Source organism: Paramormyrops kingsleyae, chromosome 7 (assembly GCF_048594095.1).
Source record: "Paramormyrops kingsleyae isolate MSU_618 chromosome 7, PKINGS_0.4, whole genome shotgun sequence".
In the NCBI taxonomy this organism is placed as follows: Eukaryota; Metazoa; Chordata; class Actinopteri; order Osteoglossiformes; family Mormyridae; genus Paramormyrops; species Paramormyrops kingsleyae.
In genome coordinates this window covers 33,481,991-33,497,172 of record NC_132803.1, presented here as the reverse complement: position 1 = coordinate 33,497,172, position 15,182 = coordinate 33,481,991, and the positions used below count along the sequence as shown (strand labels likewise).

The following is a 15,182-nucleotide window of genomic DNA, read 5'->3' as shown; positions in this document are numbered from 1 at the left end:
ATTGTTTAGCAATGAATGAATTGCAGAAAATGTATTTGGTAATAATTTTTGTATTCTAACAACCGAGTGTGTTTTGAGCCCTGTACCGCAGTTTACTCTGCAGCAAATTTGTTGCCTGTTGGATGGATATACAGTTACTATAAAGGCATGTACTTAAATGAAATAATGCATTATTATTACTAATGAATGGGCACCTAAAATCAAACACTTACAGATTGTACTCAAACAGAAATATTTAACTTACTTTAAATCTGCAGAACATATCTGTGTGGGATAAACTTTAAAAGCATTTGAGATCCTTTGTGAAATTGAAATTCACGGCGCGGATTTGAATGCGACTGTTCTCCTAGAATGTCTTTGTTATACTGGAGAGGAAGGAAACATTAAAGCATTTAGGTATTTTATAGCGTGGGATTCATGCGTGCAGATGGGGTAACGTGTTGTACACTGACAGCATAAACCCTGGAATTTATATACCAGTGTCTGCTCTTCATTCGTGCAAATATCAGTTAACAGAAAGGCCTATAGAGAATTTTCCCCTTGTCTAGCATGTTAGCCTACAGACCAGCAAAACGCACACACCTGGAGCTTAAACAATAAATCGGCGCTCCGTAGATTTACCGGTACGCTGCGGACGGGACGCGCTCCCCATAGCGTGGTTCGAGCTTTTCAATTCATTTCATTTATCTCCTCTGTGAAACAACGCAGTGCATCCAAACTAAAACAATGTTGCCAACTTTAAAATAACCACTTCCTGCGATTTCTGTGCAGTGACGATTTAAAGGGAAAACTATTCTAAAATGTCTGTTGGAGAACTGGTTTCATATATGTATGTGTGTGTATGTATATAATGAATAAGTATTTTGGCACTTTCTCCTATACACAATTAGATGCTATAAAACAAGCAGCAACCGCTTTTTGACTGGTTTAATCTTAATACATGAACAGGGTAAAACGGTTTTGAACTTTTAAACAAAATCCCTGGATAAGGAGTGGAAAACGGTAACATACTATGTGGTTTATGTATGAGAGGACTGGGACGATCTGTAATCGGAAGCCTGTGCAAGGACAGGACATGCTGCCAGTTACTCCACCCAAATGCACTTCCGTTGCAGACGCCATAAATTTATTTCAAATGGAAAAGCTCCGTCGTGGAGCTCTTGACAGACCTTGTATTAAAATGTATGCAGTGAAACTAACGCGAACATGCCAGTCCAATTTCAGCATTTGGAAGATGGGTGAATGGATGTATAATTAATTAATAGTAAAATTAACAACTTTCAACATAATCAGTAGCTACGAAACAGCAGATTCCTGACTGAGGGCCAGAATATTATTATTTTTTGTCTGAGCAGAGCGTAATACAAAGGTTTTTATCTTACAAATGATGTCAGTAACTCATTGTAATAGATTAATGATAATTAACAGTTGAAATGTGTGCTGTTTCTCACACAGAGCGTATTCCTGCCTTACACCATTTCCTACCTGGGACTGACTTGAGAATTTATCTGTGAAAACAGTTTGACCAACATTTGTTGTTTATTTTTAAGAGCTACGTTTTTGTCTCTTGGGACTATTGGGTCACTAGTTTAAATTATTAACCTCTCGGTATCTAGCCCACGTTCTGGATAAATAGATGGCTAATAATGTAACTCTTTTGCATAGCTTAGCCCTTTCCTCATACCCGATGTATTTTGTTAAATTATCCATCTTAGAGAAATCAGGCGCCGGATGTTACTGAGCCACTCTGAGTGAAACTACAATTGGTGAACATGATGTGCTCATTGCAAACCGTCCACTCACTGCTATTCAGATCTGCCAGCCAGTGGTACAAGTCACATCTGGTTTAAAGAGTCCCGTTAGACTTATTGGTTTAAACATTTACTTTATTCATCGGTGAATTCTGGAACGGGCAGCCCTGTTATATTTGGCTTTCAGAGACTGTGCACCATTTCTGTATGATGTATAGTGGTGAGTCTTAAGTCATACAGTATCGTCCTGTATCATGGATTCATGGTTAATATCGTTTATGTTCACGTCTCTTTCTGTGTCTGTCTAATGTCGCCTTACCATGTAATCACAGCTTTAAACCAAGTTCCATGTGAAGTGATGTCATATTTATTGAAGATAGTGTGTCACTGCTATGTTATTTTACTCCTATATATTCAATTATCAACCCATTTCTCCTTTTAAAAAAGTTTAGTTTATCCGTTCTTTGTAAGTTATGCGTATATATGTGTTCTGCCGCCCAATAGCCATGTTGCCCTACTGGGTGGATACATTGATGTTTTCTGGAGCAGGTTTTGCGTTATGCGTGTTTAAACGATACTCGTCGGTTTGGTGTGGTGGTGGAAACTCTTGTAACACAAGCGTATTCATGATGCGATCCAGGCCTTTAATTGCGAGACAAACGACAGATGGGTTAGTTATTCTGGAAGATACTGTTCCCAATAGAAAGGAAATGCTTTTTCACCCCATGCCTGGAAAATCATGAAAGTACATAACAGCCAGAAATACTTCCTACTGAAACCAATCTCCCAGGGAAGGTCTCGCGGGCTTTCGTGTCTCTGCACGGAGATGTAGCCCTTGGTGCTCTAAAGCCTCTGAGAACTGTTGGAGCTGTAATAAGTACTAGAAGAGACAATGCATACAATGCAATGCCTCTATGCTGCAAATCCCCAGATGCATTGTATTGTGGATAGGTTGCAATCTCAGCAGTCCTGTTTTATGGTCCTTGTGCTGTACAACCACTCCTCCACTACCTTGGTTAGCAAACATTCACAAATACAACAGCAATAAAAAAAAAAAACTTTTGCAATCAGTTTTCGTACGCCTGACAGCAACGCACGCCGGAATGAGACAGATCTTTGAAGGAGAATGCACAAAATAATGTTAAAAATGTCCACTTCATGAAGTTATTGAGTATGGAAGACTGAAGTAAAGTCGTGAGCTCAGTTGTGGACCATGCCCAAATTCAGGGGCTGCATCCTTCGAAGGATGTGGTCTATGTAGGTTTTGTAAGAGGCATCCTTCAAAGGTTCATGCAATTAATTTTGGGATCTTGGCAAAAAATGATGCATTTCTATGCTGCATTTGAAGGAGCCTTCGAAATGGGACAGCCCTGTCGCACCGTTGGGACAAATTCAGTCTTCGAATGCAGCCTTGGAAGGATGCCCTCAAGTCCAAGTTGAGTCTCACCTAGGATCTGGCACACAGAACAAACCCCACCCCTAACATTAGCTCACAGGCTTAATTATCGACAACCAAATTATATTAAGCTGAAAAGTGCGGGAGAAACAATAAGAAGAAGTACTTCATGACTTAAAATAGCTGAGAGTGACACAACTGTCTAGTCAGATCTCATCAGAGTTTGATTTGGAGATTTGAGGAGTTTGTGATGTTCAAGTCGCCTCATTATTGCTCCAGAACTGAAATAAAATGTAAAAGTTATCATCTATTTAAAATGTTTGCCGCTGGCTCCGTGTAAGAGACCTAATGATGCCCAGTATGTGGCTGCCTCAAATGACAGTGTATAACATCCAAACATTTTAAAGCCATTCACAGCTGTTGCCAGTGCCAGTCATTACGAAATTCTATTGAATTCATGAAGTAGTAACAATGTACATCTTCGTTCTGGGTTTCTCGTTCTCTGCTCCGTCTGCCAGCTGTTTTCTTCTTCCAGAGAGCCTAGACCAATGGTGCTCAGCAGTCGGTTCCCAAACAACTGCACTACAAATTATATTAACGCGTCTGACCTTGGGGAATTGTGAGAAAATTAAACAGAACGACCCGTTACATTACAAATTAATATCCATTAAAACTATAGATGGTATTTATACTCACTGCTCAATGCAAATAGCATTTTCTTCCAAAGGCGAAGTCTTTCACAGTTCATCATTTTGGCACATGCTTTAAATTGTTAAATAATAGCCCCTATGGGTAATTAAATCAAAATTTGAAGTTATATTTCTAGTTAATCTGTATTGTATAACGCTCTGTACTGCAATCTGTCACATTGTTTGAAATGTGACTGTATTAGGATAGTCATTTGTGCTAAAGACGTAAATAGTGAAAAACTAAAAATTGCCTCGTATTGGCAAGATATACAAATCATTAATTTTACAAATAGGCCTATATATTTAAAATTGAGAAAATGCACTTCATATTCTTTTACTCTGATAAAGATGCTTTTGCCTGCAATATTTTACAGTTAGAACTTAAAATATGGGTCTATACCAAATAAAGCAGTAGGATAATGAGCTGTGTTTTGAATTTATAGACCGATACTGATTACATACATTTATAACCCCATTTCCAAAAAAGTTGGGACCCTGTGTAAAATGTAAATAAAACAGAATGCAATGATTTACAAATCATATAAACTCATATTTAATGGAAAATAGAACAAAGACAACATATCAAATGTTGAAATTGAGAAATGTTATTGTTTTATGACAAATATATGCTCAATTTGAATTTGATGCCAGCTACATGTTTTAAAAAAAGTTGGGACAGGGGCATGTTTACCACTGTGCTGCATCACCTCTTCTGTTAACAACATGCAGTAGATGTTTGGGAACTGAGGAGACCAGGAGCTGCAGTTTTGGAAGTGAAATGTTGTCCCATTCTTGCCTGATATAAGATTTCAATTGCTCAACAACTTTGGGGTTTCCTTTGTCGTATTTCATGATGTGCCAAATGTTGTCAGTGGGTGACAGGTCTGGACTGCAGGCAGGCCAACATAGCACCCAGACTCTTCTACTACAGAGCCATGCTGTTGTAATACGGGCAGAATGCGGTTTGGCATTGTCTTGCTGAAATACACAAGGCCTTCTCTGAAAAAGACGTTGTCTGGATGGCAGCATATGATACGGCGTTTCTGGATCATGTTTAGATTTGGTTTTCTTTGCAGGAGTTTCATCCTGTATTTGTGGATGCAGTGACGAACTATGTTCACAGACAATGGTGTCGGAAGTGTTAATGAGCCCATGCAGTGATTTTCACTGTAGAATCGTGAGGACCCGAAGGTTATGGCTATCCAATATTGGTTTTCAGTCTTGGCCCTTGTGTACAGAGATTTCTCTGGATTCTCTGAATCTTTTATTAATATTATGTACTGTAGATGATGAAATTCCCAAATTCTTTGCAATATTCGGTTTTTATTTACATTTTGCACACTGTCCCAACTTTTTCAGAAAGGGGGTTGTACGTAACTGGTGACCCTCACAAAAACGTTAATGTTGAATAGGCCTACTTTATTTTTGTTCAGTCAAAATATTTATATCTGATTGAAGTGCTGAGGCCAGAATGTGGTATGGAGTGATTTACCGGCAATTCACTGACCACAGTTTGCGTTTACTTTGGTCCACTGAAATACTGGTAGTTCAGCGCCCTCCTTAGGCCTTCGCGTATCATTTCACCAATTTGGAATATGTATATTGATATGAAGAAAGAAAAGCTGATTGTTTTATCAAAAAAACTTACAGTTTTTGCAGTTGAATATTTTATAGGAGAAATACAGCTTATGCACCTTGTTCAGTAGTGCAACAGCAGAGCTTATCCTTGGACTCATATTGTGGACTATCCCAACAAATCTAACAAAAAAACAGGTCGGTATAATACAGAAATGCACAAATACAGTAAATATAGGCCTGGATTTACAGTAGAATAAGTGTCATGACCCACGAGTGGTTATATGAATGGGAAGTTAAAATTCTGTATGGGAGCTGATTACTAATAAGTGATTAGTGAAGTGAAACTGAGTTGATTATCAAACAATCATTTTAAAGAAAACACTTTGCACTCTCAGCACAAGCCTTTTCTCATGCAACAGCAATTGCAGCTATAAAATCACTTAGTGGCTTTTGCAGTGTTCAGTATGATAATCAATAGTGTGTGATTGTGCCTTTGTCATACTGTAAATGATCATTGTTGGTATTGCCAAAACTCAAAGTTTATCATACAGGGGAGACCGGGGGTGGCTGTAACATGGGCAGAATTGTAATGCCCCCGATTCCTCCAATCACGGATAAGACAGGAGTCATATGATCATTTCACTGTTTACCCACTTCCTCCCTGATCGCACAAGGTGGCTATTAAAGTTGGAAATAAGTGCCTGTAGAGTGTATAGAGAAAAACCAGATTTTGTGGTAAGAAAGTACATTTCTTGACCAAGACTTTATTTTGTTTAGTACTTATACTATTGCAGATATAATCCTATGACTCATATTATATGAAAGTTTCCCAGGCAAAATGTGATGCATTTTTTTCCCTGCGAATATCAAACCACTGTCTTAATACAGCATGATAAACAATGGCTGATAGAGGTAGGGTGGATTGTAACACAACTTTAAAAAGTATTACAACCATCCCCTTACTTACACCTAAGGACACTTCCTCAGATGAGCCAGGCACCTCAGGGTTGTCTCCAGGTCAGGGGTACAGTCCTTTGGCTATATGGCCATTTCCAAAAGCAGGGCCAAAGAAAACAAGCGGGAGACCAGGAAGAAGAGGCAGTCTGAAATATTCAGCGATACACCAGTGAAGCAAGCACTGGTGGAAGAAGAGAGAAGAGGAAGCAAAAATGTAACAAAGAGTATCTTACGAAACAATAAAGACAAGCAAAATAAAAAAGGAAAGAAAGCCCACAAAGAAAATGTCAAAAGCCAGTGCTGAGGTCTCTGAGACCTCAGATGAAGACAACTTGTGTATTGTCTGTGTGGAGCCATGTAGCAACTGAAAGACAAAGGGAGCGTGGATAAAATGTGCCCTGTGCAGTGTCTGGGCCAGCAAGACTGCACTCCAGGGTTACCAATGTTTATTTGTCACCATTGTGATTCTAATTAAGAATATACACACAGATACACACTCCTGAGTCAGACAGAAGCTAGATTTGAGTTATGGTTTGCCACAGAGATAGACATTGTTCTGGATTGTTATTTTATTTCAGTAAACCTCCTTACGAAGCATATCACACGGTGTAGCCTCTGTTTTTCTTCCTTTTATACAATTGTTACAACCTACCCTGGTAGTGGGGTAAGTTGTAACGAAGGAACACCATGTATTTGACATCAGCTCACAATGATTGTGATATTTCTGCAGAGATTTGAATTGGTGTCATTTGTAGTAAACGTGTGCGTACTGGGTATGAAAGTTTGAGAACTCGAGCTTGAAAATTCAGTGAGTTAGAGGTGCAGAAGCAAAAAGAGTGTTACAACCATACCCGGTCTCCCCGACCCCTTAAAAATCACGGATGGTCAATTCATTACCGTGCACTGTGACAATCTTTAGTGGTATTCGCCAGGCAATTTAGCATGTGATTTATAGTCCTGGTTGAATAACCTCTAAATAATATTGCATATGAACTTTAAAAAAACAATTTTGATTTAGATTAGTCATCTACAGCGCTTGCTGTATATTCAAGAGGTCCTTATCTTTAACCGTTTCAGCTTGAAAACGATTGTATAAAAACTGCAGGCTAAAAAAAACTGAACTGAAGGTAAACAGTAATTCAGACAGTAATGTCTGAATTGGAAAAAATGTGCTCTTGTACTTGTCGCTCTTCCATTTTAACGTAAACAATAAGACATTATGTTTTAGTTAAAAACGTAAATCATGGTACCTAGACAGTTTTAGACTAGACATCGACGTCCACACCTGCTGCTGTGTCCAAGAATAATATTTAACTTGGATTCTATGGAACTTCAAGTTCCGTTGCGATGGCATCAAACAGAAAACCTAAGTCTGATGAGATTTCACCTTAAACACATGAATGCTCAGACTTACCCTTTAAACTCACGGACTGCCCATGGAAACGTAACGCAAAGGGTACACGCCTGGCTTATAGCCTATACTCAATGACATGTCACCAGAGGGGTGCATGATATACCACACTACACATACGATTACTTTAGTGTCGTTGATCTTCAAAATCCTTTTAGTTAGTGGAACCGTTATTCACTACAAAGGCAAAGAGACCAACAAGGTCAATGTCTTTGCCGTCTTCAAACGCTGACAAATAAAGAGGGAAAGGAAAGACAAACAGTACATATGAACATTTATTTACTTAAGCAGATACGTAAGAACAGTCTGGTTTTGTGTTTACAAACCTGCACAAGTCTAAAGCCGCACACTTACAGTAGGCATACCCCGACGTCTGTTTTACAATCAGTTTGGATAGTTAATAGGCACATTTAAAAAAAAAAAATAATAACACATTGCTCTCACACTGACACGCAACATTATGCTGGTTTTACAACACGGATGTATCCTCAGAAAAACACTGGTGAAAACACCCAGGTGGACAGTATGTTCAGCATATCTGCTGCCTATTACATAAGTTTCTTCCTTGCCCTTAAGATCAGGTGTTTTTTTTCTCCTTGGGGGGGGGGGGGGGTCATCAATTTGTCAGTAGTGCATCTCCACAGCTGCACTTCTGGACAGTGCATGTGCTCACAACAGCAAAAAAAAAAAATGCAACATGATAGACTGACGTTAGGCTCACACTCTCAAATTCGAAGTCCATAGGGGTGACGCTGCAACCAGAGCGCGAGAATTTACACCTATCCTCCCTCCAAAGGTAACTTTGGGGAAACATTTTAATAAACATGGTAAAATTAAAAATCCAATACATTCAACTGATAAGGACTTACGATACGGTCCATAAGTATCCAATTAAAATCAAATTACTGAAATACTAATAGGACCAAAGTAATATTAATATGACTGAGATAAATTACCTGAAAAAATGTGGATCTTGTATGCAAAGTAAATATTTTGATAAGGAAAAGATTCTCCCGGATGGGCGCATTTTAATATAAAATATCGCCTCAATACATAAAACTGCTGTATGAAGGAATATTTGCATTTGCATTCTTGAAAACTATCCTGCGTAAACGTGAACAAAGGCTGAAGGAGGAATTAAATGGGAGCCTTTATACTGAGATCCATCTGTCTAAAAGGATGATATCACTCCCAGATTTTACACCATAAGGACTGACTGGCATACAGAGTTGGCTGGAGAAAAAGAGGACTTATAAGGAAAAAAATATATACTTCAAATAATCCAAACTTGAAACTGATTTGAAAATAAAACATCTCCTTATAGTTGAGGGAGAGGATATGAGTAAACACCATTAATGCTAGTTTTTAAAGGTAACTTTTTTAATAAGCATAAAACCACCCTGCAGACGGAGCAATGCAATGCTGTTCCTAGCGGACGGTTGCCCTACAGTACCCTAGATTACTCCTGACATGGCACGCCATGTGACCTCAGACTTTGGACAACAGGCCAGACTCCGGGGCACTGGCCTTAATGATGTTCTGGATCTCCTTGAATTTCGGGTGCTCTTTATCCGAAACCAGCTGCAGTAGAACTGACTCGCTTGTGGTGATGATGATACCGGTGCGAGCTAGACGCTGTGGGAGACGGCAACGATGTAGCAAGTTTATATTTTTAAAAAGGCACATTGTCATTTTGAAAAGCAACAGTCCATCTACACAATGACAACTAAAAGGTAAATATAGTATAGACGGTACAGACTTAACATGGTCCAGATAAGACGCCTGCCTGGTGATACCTTCCAAACGTCATTAACATGGGAAAAAACATTTAAAACAAATTTCTTTTGCTCTATATCTATAAATCTATCTATAAATCTATAAACACTACTTTCTACTCCAGACATGCATAGTTTTTAAAATTTATTAAAATTTCCAGTAATTGTTGCCAAGGAAAAGACTAGCTCTTTCTGTACCCTGAAAACATGACAGAAACGTTTTGTCTAATGAATGAATTACAAAGTTTTTCCCTGTGTAAGGAGTTGCTGGGTTTACCTCCAGTGCAAACATCCTATCCATCATGCTCCTGGAGGATGTAGAGTCAGCAATGATGTGGACTTCCAGACCCCTACCAATCAAATCCAGGGCTGTCTGCTGAATGCAGACATGGGTCTGTGCAGAAAAAAAAGGTCATATATATATGGGCCATGACCACGATCGGATTGAACATGGTTTTATGCAGGCTTGTCATGTAAATTGCCACTAGGTGGTAGTGGTGAGCAAAAAGGAAAAAAAGAAATGGAAGAGCTGGCTGTATCCTTCAGACGAAATCGATGGAATCGACTATACAGTAATTGGCATGCTTTGCACTGCATCATACTCTAAATAGTGTACATTAAAATGTGTATTCCTGTATTTCTATAAATAGTAAATAACTGGGTAATGTTTGCCATGGAATGCACACGTTTCATCAGCATGTAAGCGTGCCATGTAAGTTGTTGGCTTCATTGCATGTGCTACTGCTAGTATTAAACCAAGAGTGACTCTTAATAAACTACTTGCGCCCTGCGGTGTGTTGGCGCCCACCCAGGGTTGGTTCCCGCTTGCGCCCGTTTTTCCCGGGATAGGCTCCGGGCCCCCCCACGACCCCAGTAGGTATTAAGCGGGCATGATAATGGATGGGTGGAATAAACTACTTCCATTTTAAATAAGCCGACAGACTGTTCTCGTCAACGTGCTCGATTTCCTTTTGTCTGGACGTCGTTTATGGCCAAAGACGGCATCGTTTAAGTATACGGCCAGCTTTAATCAGGACATGCAACAGTCCAGCATCCTCACAGAAATCTAACAAGTAATTAGGCTGTATATTTCTTTGGATTCTTTTCTGGGTTTTACTTTCAGTCAAGTAAAATACTAGCAAAACATTATTTCTATCATTAACTACTTAACAAATGCCTGAATACAAATAAACCTTAAATTAGTGTTTCTCAGCTGGGTCTGCAGGGACCACAGGATGGTCTAGGTTTTCTCCCCCCTCTCAGCTGCTGGCCAGACATAGACATTTTTGCTGCCTCCCAGCTCCATACCAGTAGTAGGGAGGGACCAAAAACATGGACTGTCTGAAGGTCCCCGAAGACCAGTTTGAGAAACACTGACTTAAATCATAAAGCAGAGCAGAACTAAACAGAGATGATATCTACATCATGTAGGGGTTCGCCATACCTCCACCCCAAAGAGCACCACGCTCCGCAGTCCGGGAATCTCAGCCAGTGCGGCCTCCACTTCAGGCAGCACCATGGAGAATTTGGTCTTGGGAAACACCAGCTTGGCTCCCGTAAGGTCCAGCTCCTGCACTGTGCTGCCCAGGCCTTTGGGATACTGCTCGGAGACGATCAGCGGGACGCCCAGAATGCGGGCACCCTGTAGCTGAGTGCAGAGGTCGCAAGACGACAAATGTTAGGCATGACATTTGTCAAATGCAACATTTACACAAAATCTAAATGCCACACTAGCTGCTCTCAGCAGTACATCGGAATCAAATTGCAGTAACGACAAGTACAAGTTTCAACAGTGCAATATTAATGCAAGCTGATCTGTACACTGTGGTCATAACCTTTAAGCTGAGCTTACATCTCGAGTATAATTGACATAAGCAATCTGATGTCGTGCCATTGATCCTCTACCTATTACAAACACCTCAACCTGATGAAAAATCTCCATACTGCTATTCCAGGGACCCATCAGCGATCCAGAAATAGTCATAAGCATTTAGGAGCAGATGTCAACACCTTCTCCTTTGTTGACCAAAGATATTATTAAAATCAGCTTACATGCAACACATATTTATTTGATCTAGGATTTTTCCAGAAGATTGTTATATGACATTGGCCAGTTTATCCAACCATCTGCCTAGAACCTGTCCATGGCAGGACAGGGCACACGACAGAGGTACACCCAGAATGGGTTTTCAGTAGGGATAGGCCTTTGAGTCTTCATGAACCATTTGCTATATTTTTTGTCTCCACTAGATGGAGCACTCTTGGTTTGCTTTGGGGCATGCTTTGAGTCCTTTTATGAACAGAGGGCACCAGCTAGTGGGGTCAGAAAATACAGCATATGGTTCATGATGCTTCATTTGCCCATCGCTAGTTTTCAGTTCGTTGCAGGATGCGCACATGCAATCACACACACAAGCAAACCCTGCCTCCTCCTGGTGGGGGCGATACTTACCAGTCTCTGTCCCACACTGATGATGTCCCCAAAATACTTGATTGCTGGCCGGAATCGTTCTTGCATGTCACAGCAGAAGAAGACCGTGGTGGATGGCGACAGGTTCCCCAGGGTGGTGATCTGCAGACAGGGGAATGTCTGCTGCATAAAGACGTTTGGACTTACTCAGAATTCTGTCAAGTTCACAAGGGCACCGCATGAGCAGATTCAATATTCCAAGCCCTATGGAGTCACAGGCTCTCTATGCATGCACTCACAAATGTTTCGGAATGACTCTGGAACTTGATCCAACGCTTGGCCTCATCCAGTGCTGTCACCCATAACAAGCTGCTCACCAACTCCGCATTCTTACCTCCAACATCTTTATTCTCCATCAAAGGGTGCAGAACCTGTCTACCAGGCTCTCCATCAACATTATGCAGAACCTGTCTACCAGGCTCTCCATCAACATTATGCATTACTCTGCCTGACAGACATGTGCAATGATTACAGAGAAATTAAGGTTTATAGGCTCAGCACCAAATGGATTCATTTTAAGGAGAAGGAGTCATTCCCTGTCATGTTTGCAGCATTCTGTAAACTGTCTGTTCAACCAACACTAAACTGCGATTCTGCGAGGCTATGGTTCTATGAACATTTCCTATACTGGCTCCGGAGCTACTCGTCCAGTTTTCCCCATAAAACTTGCCCATTAAAAGCACTAGGATTTTGCATGGTCTCCACCCATACATTACTGGTTACTGGAAGCGCTGAGAGCTGCACTGGGGAAAATGCATTGAATTAACCTGACACCGTTAACGATTTGGCTTTCTACTGGATTGTGTGCTCATTCAGATTTTCCAGGAAATCAGTAAGCTTCCCAGGATTATAAAATGCCCCACTTTGGTATACTGCCAATAACACTTTCCCTGGCCTCATTGTTTTAATGTACTTCCACTATTATAAACATAATCTTTTGGGCTAAAATAGAACATAAATTATACAGCCAAAACAAAGTCTTCCTAATGTTTTCTGTAGCTTAGAATATCCAGCCAAGTCAAATATCGGGCTTAGCTACAACTGAAATACAAGAAATCAGTAGCAAACTGCTTTTTTATGCATATATTTTAAGAAGGAATTGCAGCTTTCAAAAAACTTGCAAAAATATACCAAATACTAAACATTATGTAGGCTACTTAAAAATTCTACCTGATAGGTAATACTTACTTATGATTAGTTCGGAACTAACTAACAACGGTGTGAAGAAAAACGTGGTTATATGCCAGTTGTTTCCAGGCATCGATCCACATACCACCGAATGGTGATTTTATCTGCAACGGTCATCAGAGTGAACCGGTAAAATGTAGAAAAGCTGTGTATCACACTTAAGTCGCATTCAAACAGGCTCCTAATGAAGGCGCTGGCTCAAGCAGGAAGCCACTCTGCGCTTGCAGTTTCATATTTATCAAGCAGTTGGCGGAAATGAGGTACTATAGAGCCTAACGAACCGTAACGAATTACAAGAAATAGTTCAGTGTTTTACTATTGCCCGTCCTAAACAAGTGCTTAACTAGATAACTTCAGCTATAAATTAGTCGTCTGTTTGATGCTGTACAGTTGGCTAAGTAACTAATACGACGATTGCACCATATTACTGATCCACAGGTAAACTCGTAGCGGTTTTTTTTCCTTGCAGGTGCCGGTGATAAGGAAATAAGCTTTAACCAGACACCCGCAACACGTTAGGCTTCCATGTAAATGAATGGACCATTGAAACATGCCACATACTTCATGTCAAATGAAAGCGATCTACGTTGCCTACAAGGTAAGTTAGGAGAAATGCACGCTTCCTTACATCCATTTGCAGAGGTATGAGGCGAAGTTTGCATTTCTCAGATATCACAAATCCCTTGGGCAGGTCCACGTACTGCCCCCATTCGTCGGAAAACAGTTGGACGACGAACTTGCGGTGCACGTCGATCTGATGTCCGTAGATGGACAGGAACTTCTGGATGAGCAGCTCGTGCCCGGAGCCGGCGGGGACGGACGACGGCCGGGAGAAGACGGAGTATGAGAATAACACAGGGACATGATTGTTGTTGCCCTGAACATCCGCCATGATGGTGTGACGGGGTGGAAGCGACGGAGGAGGAGGCGGAGAAGAAGAGCGGCTGGTTACTGCCCCCTCAACCTTGACCTACTAAGCTTCGGCATAGTCACTGGGACTCAATGCAATGGTGGAATATAAAAAGATAAACACGAGCGCACAGACAAATGAGATAATTACGGCTGATAGTTTGTTGGATAGACGAGGTGGTATTATTACACAGCATTGCGATTATTTACGCTCAGCACTACTCAAAGCAAAAGTATAAAATTTTTACTTTTAAAACTTTTTCATGCTTTATATCCATCATATATATATATATATATATATATATAATTTGTTGAATAATTACATATACATATTTGAGGCAAAATTTTCATGAACAGTCATGACAAGTCGTACCTCACTGGCTGTTAATCAAAAACCTCCGGGCTCAGTGTATTACAGCTTGTATTGCAGCTTATTGTTTTTACTTGGGCATAGTTGTTTAAAGGCTACTAAAATTGTTGATGTCTGAAACTTTGTGAATATTCGAGAGTAATGTGCACTGTTTTTCGAAAAATCCCAGTGTGAGAGAGCTAGGAACGAAAACCTTTTTTTTAAAAAAAAAAAAAAGTAGATCCACTATATTTTCAGCAGGGGGATTTAATTATGATTATCGATGTAAAAATTATATCCAGAAACAGTCTATGGAGTTGGATGTATGGAACGGCCCAGATTACAGCTCTCCAGATGTGTCTCCATATGTTTCCCCTATAAACTCCATTCAATTCCTCAATTAAAAGATTCTTTATAGAAAACACCACATGAAGGAATCCAGATATGCACTGCAGGTTCTCCTGAGCTGCACCACACCCTCTCTGCAGGCAGATGACACGCTGCTTTGGCGCCACCTTCTGAAGTGTCAAGTGTATTTGTCAGAGCCCCACGAACGCCGTTACACCCCTGCTTTGACATTAATCTAATGAAGTCCACTCATATTAATATGCGATATAAATAGAAATTATATACAGTACTATCTAAGTTTACTCTCGGCTTTAACTATATTACTCTGCCAATAGAGATTTTGGCCCCCCAAGACCAATCC

At 40.3% G+C, this 15,182-nt stretch overlaps 1 protein-coding gene across 2 annotated transcripts; it reads right to left on the bottom strand.

Annotated features, from left to right (window-relative positions):
* Positions 1-8,044: 8,044 nt before the first annotated feature.
* On the bottom strand, positions 8,045-14,210 carry isoc1 (isochorismatase domain containing 1). 2 transcript variants are annotated; one of them, XM_023806815.2, is made up of 5 exons: positions 13,844-14,210; positions 12,010-12,150; positions 11,002-11,205; positions 9,835-9,951; positions 8,045-9,417 (listed from the first exon to the last, which is right to left on the bottom strand). In XM_023806815.2, the coding sequence occupies exons 1-5, from the start codon at positions 14,105-14,107 to the stop codon at positions 9,271-9,273; spliced, it is 873 nt and encodes a 290-aa protein (XP_023662583.2). In that variant the 5' UTR covers positions 14,108-14,210; the 3' UTR covers positions 8,045-9,270. The 2 variants fall into 2 exon arrangements, with proteins under 2 accessions (XP_023662583.2, XP_023662584.2); XM_023806816.2 differs by having other exon boundaries at positions 12,010-12,129; positions 13,844-14,205.
* Positions 14,211-15,182: the final 972 nt, after the last annotated feature.

Bases quoted from the DNA above. Each gene is read 5' to 3' on its own strand.
- isoc1 (XM_023806815.2), bottom strand. From the start codon at position 14,107: ATGGCGGATGTTCAGGGCAACAACAATCATGTCCCTGTGTTATTCTCA. The intron at 11,206-12,009 runs GTAAGTATCGCC...CTCTGCACTCAG, and splicing joins TCAGTGTGGGACAGAGACTG to CTACAGGGTGCCCGCATTCT. The intron at 9,418-9,834 runs GTAAACCCAGCA...CGTCTCCCACAG, and splicing joins ATAGGATGTTTGCACTGGAG to CGTCTAGCTCGCACCGGTAT.